This window comes from Lichenostomus cassidix, chromosome 6 (assembly GCF_008360975.1).
Source record: "Lichenostomus cassidix isolate B80296 chromosome 6, HeHo_3.0, whole genome shotgun sequence".
Classification (NCBI taxonomy): Eukaryota; Metazoa; Chordata; class Aves; order Passeriformes; family Meliphagidae; genus Lichenostomus; species Lichenostomus cassidix.
In genome coordinates this window covers 14,003,967-14,017,981 of record NC_139487.1, presented here as the reverse complement: position 1 = coordinate 14,017,981, position 14,015 = coordinate 14,003,967, and the positions used below count along the sequence as shown (strand labels likewise).

At 35.9% G+C, this 14,015-nt stretch overlaps 1 protein-coding gene across 1 annotated transcript in view; it reads right to left on the bottom strand.

The window, feature by feature from the left end:
* The window catches only part of LOC146435284 (adhesion G protein-coupled receptor A3-like), a 256,900-nt gene that overhangs the window by 204,688 nt on the left and 38,197 nt on the right, over positions 1-14,015 (bottom strand). The window contains exon 2 of the mRNA XM_085065134.1: positions 9,970-10,041. Within this exon, the coding sequence (XP_084921260.1) occupies positions 9,970-10,041 (72 nt within the window). The remainder of the gene's footprint in view (positions 1-9,969; positions 10,042-14,015) is intronic.

Below are 14,015 nucleotides of genomic sequence, written 5' to 3'. Positions count from 1 at the left end.
TTCATACAAACTGCCCTTAAGCCACATTTCTGTTTTTCCAACTTTTTCAACGAGTGTGCTTTTCTTTATAGAAACACAGCTTGCATCGGTCCTAAGAGGTATAGTTCAGCTTTATCAATCAAAAGAGATTGTGTACTTTGCAATGATAAAGCAGTTGAAATTAAATACTGGTGTCTATGACAAATACTGTCCTGTCAAGCTGCTGTGTCCCCCACTGAACATTTTTATTTTGCCGTGCTCACATTTCCAACAGAAATCTGTTTTGATGGGGAAAAAAATACAAATAATTACACTCAAAAATCCATCAGTGCAGCCTGGCAGAGCTCTGACATCTGAAATACCAGTGCTCTACCACAGCCATGCCAGCAGTTGGCAAGTTTGTCCCCAAGCTGACACCTGAGTTTGATGCCAGAACTGAGGAATGTAATCTCAGCAGCACATGCAGATTGACAGAAGTGCCCATCAGGCCTGCCACGGAAGGCAGTGTAGAGCAGCTCTTAGATCCCATCATAAACCATGGCATTAAGAGCAAAGACATGGCCTGGTAGCCCATGCTGAATCTAGCAGAGGGAAACAAGTATACCACACAACCAGAGAAATGAACGTGGCAGTTTGGGAAGCAAAAAACAACAGGCTTAAGGTATAAAGAAAAGATGGGAAACACACTTGTTTCTGGACCCTTACACTAGAACAATGGGATTGATTTACTAACCTGTTTCTCAGTGTTAATTACTGCTATTTTTAAACAGCACTGTAATATCCCAAAGGAAACATCCTCTCTTTTTAGAATTACTGGGTTTTTTTTGCACATTACAGCATAGCAGCTCTGCAGCAATACACATGCAGGGTATTTTCCTGTTGTCTCATCCTCTAAAATATAATGTATGTGAGGTCTAACAGTCTGTATTGTGACTTTGCACTGCTAAATAACAAATGAATAGAGGAAAGAAATGCATTACCTTTCTGTCACAGTGCATTACAAGTGCTTTCATAGATACTTCATGGTTGTAAGACTTACAGTATGTACAGCCTGTTAGAAAGAGGGTAATGTAATTTTACTTTTAATTTCTAACTCCTCTGTTTCTGACAGTCATATTAAGAATAGCAAAAGTTTTACAATTCCTGATAGAATGCTAGATCTCTAGCACTGCACACTAGAACATAATGGGTTCTGGCATTTAGAGAGTTTGGGGAGGTTGGTTTTTTGGTTGATGTTTTTTACTTGCTTTTTGGGAGGGCAGTTTCAAAAAATGGACGTACTCAGCTTTTGCACTACTAAATAAGCAACCTATTTAGTCATAGGATGGAATAAAGAGATCTATAAAAGACCACAGAATTAAAATAAAAAGGCTATTTTTAACTGTTTGCCCAGTTTGACTTGTGACATTGATCCTGCCTCTGTTCCTCCTTTTCTGGTTTCTCGAAATTTCTATGCAATGATAGAAAATTTGCTTTCCTCCTTCTGTGCAATTCATTAAAACACTGCCTGCAGCAAAATGATACTTACTTTGAAAAGCAATTCACCCTGTACTCCTTTACCAACAGTGAGGAACAACAGTGGCTTGTCCAAGTCCGGATCCATGATATTTTCCAAGGTTCCTTAGGTCTGCTGTTGCTTTTTGCTCCTACCAGGCAGGTATTTTCAACAAGCACCAGTATCCTCTGTCAGCACTTGTGTATTTGTGCCCATTCAGGCTTCTTCCCAGCCACGGCAGAAATGTATGTAAATGACTCCACACAAGGTAGAAATGTAAAATAATTGGCATTACACAAACATCAATATATTTTTTCTTGTTTTCTCTCTCCTGGTAGGCTGAGATCTCCGAGTATTACTAGATTTGGAAATATTAAATAAGCAATACAGATTTAAAAAAAAATGGAGAGGTAGAGAGACATCAAATGACAAGACAAAAATTGAATGAAAATCTAAATGCACTTTAAAATAAGACAGTCCCTGATTTCCAATAATTTTTCTCAAATAAAAGCCTCTCCTTTCACAGATTTTTTCTTTCAAAAGACTCTTGTTTAACATCAACACATAAATATTGTATTACCTAACCATTATGCATTTTCTACAGCATGCATAAAATTCTCTATTTATACAAGTCCTTTATGATTAAGAAGGATTAATTGTTTTCAAGTAAAAGACATAGAAGCTAAAAAGCTCTATTTCTAATTGAATGTAAGATCTTCCAGAATGTAAGATCTTCCAGAGTCAAGTAATGACAAAAGAAATCTGTCAGTGAATAAACATGGTCAAATAAAAACTTTGTTCAACTTAAACTGTCAGTTAAAAATATTAAGATTATTCTAGTTAATTAAGTGATAGGGGAAGCTTCTCATTGTAACATTAAATGTTATTTGCAGTAACTAAATTTGTGGGTTTACATGATTTACAAGACACAATTCAAATGTTGTAAATGTTAATGAGGAACTCTTATTGGATGCTAAAAAAAAACATTGGCAGTGAGGAACTGAAGGTATTCTCCTGTTACAAGGATCATTTTTGTATCTCCTTTCAGTCTCATACCAGGCTCATACCAATCTCACTAACCCATGCCATTAAAATTTTAAAATATTAAAATGGTTTTATAGAAATTGTATTTTATAGAGCTAAATTGATTATATGGAAAAAAATACTCTTTTTTTGACATGCATTTAATTATTTTTCAGTAATTCAATTCGATGTTACAAACTTCATTGACAGGTACATGAAGCTGGATATTTAAAGAGCACATTCATTTAAGTGAACATCTCCATCTTCTGTCTGTACCAGAATATATGTGACACTGACATCAGTGAGTAACATGACCAAAATTATCACAATGACAGAGAACCAAGCACCAAAAAGAGGCAAAACCCCTGGGCTGCAGCAACCACAAAGACTGACTGGCCTCAGGAGATGCAGAAGGAGCCCCAGGATGGGTAAGGAATCTGGTTCTAACCCAGGGATATGATAAAAGCCCCCAAAAAATCTTGCAGCAGCTGACCGTGGCATCTACTACCAATGAAAAAATGAGATGGCTAAGGAGCTCTGTGTATTAAACCCTGAAGAATACAGTAAAATTTACTAGCTTAACATTCATTTTCTTGCTAGAAATTGCTTCTCTCCATGCTCCAGGATGAGCCTTAAAAACGATTAATTTCACAAAAAGCTCTTCTAATTTTAGGTGATAAATTATTATTATAGGCATAACTATTTTCTTTCCTCTTTCTGACCTGTCCACTGCCTACGTTCACTGGGTTTGTTTCCCCTTCCAGGATTTGTAAAGCTCTTTATCTCCTGAGTATCTCCAGCTCTTCAAATCAACTATCTGCAATAGATGTGTCTCTGAATGAACAGGTACCTTAACTTCAGGAATTCATGAATTTTCAGAACTTTGCTCTGTTAAGCTCTGTATTTACAACTGCCTTTGTACAGACTATATTGCAGGCAAACATACCTATCAATTAATCTATCAATTAATAACAACCTGCCAGCTACATCAGCTGCATTTAGGACTGACAAAGAGAACTCTCCTGCTGCATGCAAACACTGGCATCATCATTATTAAAAAGATAATCTCTTCATCTGACACTGAAACCAAAAGTGTAACTCAAAGTTCAATGACTGCCAAGAGGAACATGAATTGTCTTCAGTCAAGTTTAGAGTAAGGGCACAAAGCACAGTCTTGCTCCTGGAGAAAAATCTTTCTCCATGACTATTCCCATCCTTCTGCATCTACCAGAATATGATCAATCACTTCAAACAGTAATGCAGCACAATGAGCTTTTGCAAAAATTACAAGCCAACACAGTAAGAAGTTTTACATGGAAATCTGCTTAGACTTCTTCAGGTGTCCTAGACATATTATTAAACAAGAAAAAATAATGATTGCGGGACCTGTACTTTTGTTCTTTGAGAATAAAGAAATAACTTATTTATTATCATTATCAATAGACCTAGAGAATTTACTAAAGCCAAGCAAGATTTGAAATGCAAGAAAAAGTGGCAAGAAAACTTTAGCTACTTGAAAGGAGTTTGCATAGAGTTTTCTTTCTCCGTATTTCTCCAAATACAAAAACTAGATAAAACAGAATGGTTTTATTCACAGTATGACTATTTACACAACAAACAGCCCTAAGAAACTGATTTTTAAATTGCCCTTTCCTTGAGTTCCACCACAGCCATTTCTCTAAACACACAGCTCAGTGGCATTTGAAGTCTCAAAGATTATTCATTTATCTTCTGTTAAAAGTGCTTGCACAAAGTTAGGGGCACACTCAGCTGCAAGATCTTCAAGGAAAAACAAAACGCTAAAAACGTTGCACAGCTGGATCCTGGCTGTCAGTCTGAAATACAATTAGCTCATAATAACTAGTATTTTTCTATTTTTACAACAATCCAAAAAAGAACACATATTTCTAAATTTAGTCTATGAAGTTTCTAACTTTAAAGATGCCATACGCAATGTATTGAAAGTAAAATTGTTTAACAATTTCTTTGAGTATATTTCCAGTCCTTCACAGTACCTAGGAAGAACATCTGTTTCTTTGTGTGTGTGTGTGTGTGTGCACATTTCAAATGTACAGGCAGGGAAAAAGTAAAGGGGACAGTAATTTAGAAAATGTAAATTGCATGTTTAAAAATGTCAAACCTTTCTATTTTATGCTTCCATCACTTGAATTTAGCTGAAGAACTTCTAAATATCATATTTTTGTAACAACTGCGTAGCAACATGTTTTTTCTATGGTCTAATTTGTTATGCTTGTCTTTCTAGCCCTTTTCATCCCTCAAGTTAATGTGTTATTACTTCAATTGCACACCACAACATATCACTCAGAGTGTCCCAGGGAAATCTACTGGAAGTAGCTTTTAGGCAATCTTGTCTGATAATAACTGAGGCCAACATGTGGCTGTGCAGCACTGACACGACTGGAACTTTAAGCTACAGCAGCTCTTAATAGAAGTAAACACAATCTAAACGAGACCTGGTTGAGTATGACCATAGCACTAATAAAATAAAGTTAAAGCAAAAAAAATACATTCAATGCTAAATTCTTACTGCTACTTTAGTATTATTTTTCTTTGTGTAGAAAATGTAACAAAGACAGTTTCTGTAAAACAGTCACTGCTGCATTATTAGTGCCTGGCATGCTTTTCTTCTGGTTCAACTTTGAAAAATATGTGTAATCTTGCTTAGTGATCTTTCATCCTGATTTCCCAAGGAAACTGCTTATGCAACCATGGTCTGTTTGTGTATGTTTCTTTATTTTTATTTGCTGGTTCCCTCCCAATAGCTTCTGAACCCATTACAGTTCCAGTCACTGGGACAAAGGAGCAACAGTCTCAGAGGTATAATGCTCCTATAAACCTCATGGAGAAGTGTGTTTGGTTATGAAACAGAGAGAGCAACTTCATGCACCCACTTCTGAAAGTGCCAAGCACACAACCAATCCCGCAGCACCAGAAGCCCACAGCCCACAGCAGCTCTGCCCCAGTGAGAGGTGATGTGGGGGATTGCTTAGGGCAGGGGCTGTCCAGGTAACTGTGGTGCAGTGGCTGCTGTGCAAAGTAAGAAAATTAGCAAGTGGATAACAGCTGAAGTACATATTGGTTTGTGCCAGCTTGCACCAGGATGAGGGCACAAGATTTATTTCCCTAGTCTGGATCTTGGCTTTAGGTCCAGCACAGCTGGAGCACCTGGCCCAACCACCTCACTCTCTGCCCCCAGAAGCATCCCATGTACCATGGCTGGCCAAATATTGTCAGGCATAGAAAGACTTGCCACAGCTGTTACTAATACTGTAACTTTGCTGCACACTGTTGGGAGATGTTGATGTCTTTGGAGCAGCATCCATATCCCATATTGCCCAGGTAAGGCATCTGCAAATAACTTGGTAACCTGCACTAGCCTGTGATTCTTTGGGTAATAGCATGCTTAACCCCCCTGCCCAGGAGATAAAAATAAATAAGTACAGATAATTCTTAAAGAAGCAAACTGTCACAGGTTTTTTTAATTGAATATATTGTTCCAATTTATGGAATAGCAATCAAATTTATGGAATACACCATCAAATTGCATAGACAATTCTGTCGTTCAGATCCCTCCAAATATTTTAACAAAATGAGAGCTTTCAGATTGCTAAAACTTACTTGAAAAGGCTACCTCACTCTTTCATGGCTTTGAAAGTCCAACATGCCTTTCTTTTATAGTATCCAGAGCACAGGAAAAAACTTATTTAAACGTCTGTGGTAACTGATGCTTTTCTGCTCAGATCAATGCATCTCCTGGGAAGACAGGATGCTGACTGCAGACAGGGAAGGCACTGGAACTGAAATCATTACAAGCTGTCAAGTCTCTGCCCCGAGCTTCAGATCCAAACCGAATTCTCAGCCTCCTGAATGTGAAGGCAGCCATCTCCACAGGGTGTATTACAGAAATGGGTTCAAGGTGTGCATTCTCATTTATATAATTTATGGCCTGTAGATCTTTTCTGGTTAAATTCCACACAGCTCTTTGTGTTTTAACAAACAGTTCCTTTACCACATTTGCTTCAAAAAAGCTTATTTATATTCTTACCTACACTTCTGATTTTATTCCAACTCAAGGACTTTATAACTGGACACCACATAATATCTAAGTTTACAGAAAGTTTTTATTCTCTCATGGTATTTAAGTTATGATCTTCACTTCTTAACGCCTCTTGTTAGTACTACAGCATAAGCTCAGTGGCACAGAGGCACATCACAATCCAGATGCCATGGCACATTTGTGAGCCAACCTTTCCAAACCAGTACATGGCAGCAATTCTTAATTTCAGAAAACTGTAACTGTGGAGAGGTATTTCTCTACGGATCACTCATGAGTCACTGTTCATACACATACATAAAACAGAAAGTGCACCTTTTGTAAGCAGTGTTTTTCAAAACATTTTCACAAAATGCCCAGTGAAAATATTAATATTTCATACATGTATTTTGATCTCTATTATATCATTTTACTAGACATTATTACATTTCACTTTTAATATTAATGGATTCATATAAATATAGTATTATCTTTCCATTATTAAACAGGAAATAACTGTATCCCCAAACATATTTTTCCCTGGCTTGTTGGTTGTATCCCCTGAAAACCTAGTATCAGGTTTCCTATAGCAGCAACACAGTTTGTGAAAATATGAAATGGTAACCTTGTTATTTCATGCATTGCAATTTTCTGAAAAGCATTTTGTAAAAAGAAAAGTATTTCATGCCTAATATTAGAATTCTACAATAGTCTTAGTTTTAGAGAAATCAACTTTGTCTGACTCTTAAAATGGACAGTTAAGGGGGAAATAACTTTTCTTTCTTGATTTGCTTGATAAAATGAGATTCCCACTTTGAGACAACTGGTCAGTGAGGTACCTCACTTGTGTAACATGCTCTTGAGAAATCACCAGAACCTGAGAAGACTGACACTTCTATAACCCAATTCCTGTTGTGGCATGCGTTGACAAATAAAATAACGGGGGAAAGGTGTCACTCACTTATTGGAGTAGGGCTTCAGACCATTCTTTACTCAAAATAAAGGGTTTAAGCACTCCAGGGTAAGGAGGAGCCAGAATACACAAGTCATTCAGCTCCACTTAAATTCTACTTCTCTAAAGTTTTCTGGTTTGACATTGAATGATTTCACTCTCCATGTAAGCTAACACTCTTCTAGCTCATGATCTCATGACAATTGTAAAAAAAAAAAAAAAAAAAAAATTACTGACTTACATGATTCTTTCCTCTGTGGCATTCACATTATTTTTTGTTCTGAACAGAACCACAAGGAGCGCAAAGCCAAATTAAATGAGTAATTCTTAACTCCAGAACACCCATGTTCCTAAGCACCCAATCTTGTAAACTTAACATTATTTTAAAGGAAGCTGGATTTTCCTGCTACAGTACTTTCTTTCAAGCAAGGAATGAAAGTTCTTGGTCCATTTTGATAAGCTATGAATATCAACAGTAGTTGCTGCCATAGTTCTCCATTTTAAGCACCTGAAGTGCTGCTCGGAATTAGATTCCGTGGAAAAGGCAAAGCTGAGGAAACCTTTGTCCAAGGGCTAGGAGCACTCAACCAGCTGTAACTCATTCACACTCACCTCCCAGTAGACTATTCCAGCTGTTCTCACCCCTCCAGCTGAAACTGGGACTTCACAGATATTGATAAGAAGCATATGGGGCCAGAGTGGCCCCAAATGAAACAGAAACAGAGTGGCTGAACCATGAGAATGTCATCACTTGAATTCCAGTCTTCGATTCATGGACCACTCATGGATTTCATATTCACTCCACAGCCAAACAGAATTATGAACAGAGGAGATGATACTAATTTTATCTGTACTGTTGTGAAAAATCAGTACAGGAAAATGAAAAAGGTTTAGATTGTGGTGGTACTTGAGGCTACACACCTAAGGCATTTTTTCTGTTTTCTCACTGTTCTTAGTTTTGTTTGTAATCTCTTTTCAGGTTGAAGTATTTCTCTCACTAGTTAACTAACAAAACTCTTAAAAGTACATGTTCAGTAAAATTCCCCAATGTAAATTAAACCTTAAAAAAAGAGGAAATATTTTCCTTCAGTTCTAAACACTACGTTACTTACATTTACTTACATTACATAAGAATTTAATTTACTAATTTCCCTTCTTGCGGTAAATTTGTAATCCTATCCTGTGCTCTAAATAGTTTTGTCTAAAATATTTGTAGACTTTTTTACAAACCTCGTATCTTGGTTAAACCTAATATTAAACCAGTTAGTGAATAATACACCACTCTCCATTCCATACTATTTTATATTCATATAATGTAATATATTAATATTTAACATTAAAGAAAGTATTTGATATAACTGTAACTATATGCAGAGAAAATATAACATTACTTAGCATAAATGTTCTGCCAGTCACTTTATCCAAACCCTTCAAGGCGCTTAAGGGATTGCTGGAGACCTTGAAATAAGTTGTTTATTTTTAAACCACATTTAGGATATTCAAACATCTCAGTATGGTATACTTACCCCCTTTATTCCACAACCATAAACAGCATGCGTATCACACACATCTATAGTAAAACTATTAGCTAAGGTTGATTTTAATATGTAACTTCTTTGCATATGGAAATATTCACACCATGCTGAATACATTCATGCATCCATGAATGTAGCAACAATTTCATATCAACAGTTCTACATAATAAAGCTATTCTTACAAAGCAGTATAAAAGTAATTTAGCTTAAGCTGCAGGAGATATTGCAAGATGGGCATGATATAATTACTCCTTTTAGATGTAGTGGCACCATGAACTGCCATAGATATAAAAAACAGCCTTTTAGACTTGTTCACGATTATTCTCAAATGACTGACCTATATATACAGAAAGTAGTGTTATTATACTAAAGCTGTTACTACTTATTTATTTCCATTGAAATTTCCAAATGTTTTCTTCCTAACTCATTAGCTGCTCCTGAGCTCCTCTTCCCCTCTCCAAATATTGGCTAGAAATACATGGCCATGGAGCTTTGTCATTGTTTGCTCCTGTGATAAATGCTGTCCAATTTGTTGATATTATAATTAAAATATAGAAAAAACTAAAATTAGTATAGAACTAAAATGGAAGTACAGGAGACCAAGGAGTTAAATAACCCAAACTCCATGTCAGGTATATTAGTGTTACCATTACATATCCCAGTCTTTGCTGTGATAGTGCACATAGTGCAGTACAAGCCTTTGACTGGATGTTTATTTTAGTTCCAAATTGATGGCAGTGCTTTCCTGTATTTTCCATGTCCATCCCCATGCACTCATTTTTATGCTGTTTCTTAACTTGATGACTGCCTAGAAACTCTACTGTGCAATACAGTTCAGAACATCTCAACTTCATTATCTGATGTTTGTTTCTATATTTAAAGTACAAAGGCTTTTAAATTGAAGGTGGAGCAAGGCTGATCAGTTACTCACAGTCTCTCCAGGGATCTCAGCCCAAAGAAAGAGCCATTCTTCAGCCACAAGATCTTGTTGTTACTCAGAATCCTACAAGAAGTCAGGAAATAATCTGGTTAATAGAACATGATAATTCCACTGAAGTAAAACATATAATTATAGTAAGTGACTGCTCTGTAAAATACTAATCACAAACTTCACTGCTTCATTTGCATTTTCCCATCATAGCAGTAAATAAAGATTACCATTTCCCAAAGTGCATAGTTTCTTCTTTATTAAATAAAAGCACAGTCAAGAAATGTGTCAAGAAATGAATTTTGACTCCAGCTTGAAAATTCTACCACTGCTAAATGCCCACACTTCACTAGCAGATTCTAAATTACAACAAAGGTACTTGTTGGGCTTCCCAACAAATAGGCTGGTAAAGCAAAAGACACGTTAAAAAGTGTTCCAGTAGATTAGAGGACAATAAAATCACTTTGCAGTGGCTGCTGAAGCAGGGAAGGACAAGCAATCATACCATGGATAGCTCACATATATACACGAAGTATTTAATTTTCTATAGCAGAGACAAAGACAAGTCCAAAAATATTTTTTCTGTTGCAACCTCAGCATAGTAGAGATTCAGCAATTAAGCTATGTCTGACACATCAAGCACCACCACCATCACATACACTTGCAAACTAGCCCTGCATGCAAGCCATTGAAAAAGTTGTTTATTCTTCCTCTTTATGTTCATTTCACAAGTGGTTATTTCTACTGTAGTGATTTTCCCTCACTGTGTTTTCCCAGCTATTTCAGAAGCAATACAATATGAACATGCACTTGTTCTGAAGATGTCACCCCTTAAACCTTTCAATATGCAAAAGAAATGCAGTTTGTTTTAGAAGCTTGAGAAATTGGGGTTTTAATCTAATGATTATGCAATGTGCATAAGAAACATTTGTCTCTGAAAAGATCTAATTCCAACTGCCTGAGAAATGAGTCTTTCAGTGTAGCATTTACAATAAATTATACTTCTCTAGTGCACAAAGGTACATTTCAAAATAAGACATGAAGCTTGCAATAAGATAGAAAATAGACAAAAAATTTAAAAGAAATTTTATACTTTAACTCACAAACTTGAGATTTTTCTGACCAATTTTTTATTTTTGTAAAGTTTTTAAACAATCCGTTACATGAGACTATCTTAACTTGTGCTGCTCTTAGCATTTCCTGTTGTATGTGAAGAGAAAGTGCTTTGCCCCAGCACACACCAACCACATAAAATCTCAACTCTAGGTGCAAATGTGACAACAGGTAACACTGATCCACAGGAAAACAGAATAAGTACTGATGTAGCAAAGTTAAAATACTGCAATGTTAGTAAGATCTGGAGATTTCTGCAAGTTGTTTCTAAAATTCATATATAAATGTGTATTTTGATGTGAGTTGATGGCCCACTGTGTGCCACCTACATGGAGATCAGAGCTCAGAGCTCAGAGCTGACCCATCCTTTATGATACTGCTGCTTGTCAATGCACTCGAGCAGCAACATTGCTTCTCAGCCAGAACCCACAGTGTCACCCACAAGAGGCAATTCGAGATCAGTCATGATCCACACAACCATGCATATGAAAGCACACAGAAGCCTACATTTGCAATAAAAATTAAATATGCTCCAAAATACACACAGTCTATTTCCATCAATTAAGAAACTCCACATCCCACAACTTCCTCCTTCTTCTTCTCAGACTAAAGATCATATGTATGAAAATATTTATTCAATCTACCAACTCTTCTTTACCATTTTAGGAATACATTTTTAGCAGTGACATGATGAAAGACTGGTTTAAAATTCAAAATATATAAACTAGAAAATGTAAATACTTGAAATGCTCTATTATTTTATTATCCATGTTCTATTACTTTATTCTTTAATTCACCTTGTCTTTTGAGGCTGCACAGAACTTGAGTGAATCAAGGAAAAATGAAGAACCAAAATTAAAACTGGCTGGGCTTGGAAAGACTAACATCATAAATTCCACTTCGTATTGGGTCATTTTTTTAATATGCTGTGTTACAGAGAGACCATCTTTGAGCTCTGTTACAATGACATTAGATACAAATATTATATTTGGACCACTCTGCATAGTCTGATTCGCAAAGATATGCGCATTTCAAAACTCTCAGCTGGCTTAGATACAAGTAATTCTGTCCTTGAAAAATTTTCATCATGCCAATCTGTTTTCCCAGCCTTCTATTCATTCTGCCCAGAAAAGAGGGCAGTCTGAACTTTGCTGGCACCTCCATGAAAAAGGAGCACAAGCCAGATAGTGTCCTACTCTACCTCCAAGTCCCCTTCTGTGGAGCACTGCACACGTAGATTGAAACCAGTATCACTGACACACAAAAAAACCCCTCCTATTAATTAAAGAGAACTATCAAATTAGTAATAAATCACAATATTAAGCAGATCATTTAGTTCATAAATGGAATACTCAGTAAACACAGCTCATGATTCTTTAATACTGCTATCTCATTCATTTTTGTGAAAGATAAATTGAGTCTTGAAAAATGTGACACCACAAAATTAAAAAAAAACCCAAAACCAAAAAACAAACTAAAACTTACCTATGTAGCTTTGAGTTTCTAAATGAAATGTTTCAAATCTTTATACCAGAGTTTCACAGAGACTTTCACACAGAGATCAGGTTTCAAAAGTTAGATTTCCTTCAGGGTTTCCTCTTCTCTACAGTGCCAACTTAAATTCAGGTTTTATAAACAAAATAATATGGGTATCATAGTTAAAATATGATACTTTGTCTGTTCAGAAATGCAGCTTTAGAGAATCCTAATGTTCCAGTAAGGTCCATAGGAAAAAAACCATCCTCTCTGACAATTAATACAAGTTATCTACATTTCATTCAGCTGGTTGGTACTGCTGCATGGGAAGAATCCACCTGTTTTTCATTAGTTCTAGTGATGTGCAAGAACTTGCAACAGGCCGTTATCAAGAAGGATTTGGTTTGCACAAAAGATCAGTTCTGTGAATACAATTAACAACTTCACTGGCAAACATAAATTACATTATTTTTTCATACAGTAATGAATCACTTACTAAACTCCTGATGCAACTCACAACATTCTTCCCTTCTGAGGGTATTTGCTGTGGGAATGAGGATGGAAGGGAGGAAAGTTTTGGTTACAATGTTCAATATCCAAACACAGAAAGGAGGCATAACTACAGACAATGAAAAGCCTTTTCAAATAATCAATGCCAGGACAAATTGTGGCTCTTACTCTTGATGTTGAAATTACACTGAATAATTTTTGCACATTATTTCTTTAGAAAAGTAACAGAATGGTCATGAAATGTATGAATTATGGCCAAATAGGTAGGTTTCTCTTTTTCCTTGAATACAGTCACCTGCTTACAGGGAAATGTTTCTAATTAAAAACCTGCAGAAATTCTGCAGTGATGAGCATCCTTTTCTTGTAGTTACAGATGCAATGGTTTGGTGGATAAATAAACGAAAAAAAAAGAGTTATTAATGTATTTTAATTTGGAAAGCTTATAACAAAATTATAACTGTCAGATCTAACAGAATCTGACTCACTTATTTTAATCAAACTTCAAATAGAGGTCGTATTTTTTAAAAATAAACCACTACCATGCACCCACTACTTCTCACATTTTATCTTTCCATAGCATTTTCACCTGGTTGTTTTTTGTTTTGTTTTGTTTTTTCTGATGTGCTTGTGAATCAAAGTGATGATTCTCACTATACACTGCAACTAGGTAGCTGATTTATATAATTATCAGTTTCTAACCATGTGCTAAGAATATCGTATTTTAAATATTTTATTCCAGCAGAAGAAGCACTATGAAAATGAGCACACTTTATTTCAATGAAGGCATTTTCCAAAACCAAAATCCACTTAAAAGTAGTTTTATTGTTTTGGTTTGGGTTTTGGGGGTTGTTTTGGTTGGTTGATTGGTTGGTTTGGGGTTTGTTTTTTTTGTTGGTGGCAGTGGGTTTTTTCTTTGTTTGTTTGGCTTTTTGGTTTTGTTAAGGAAGAAG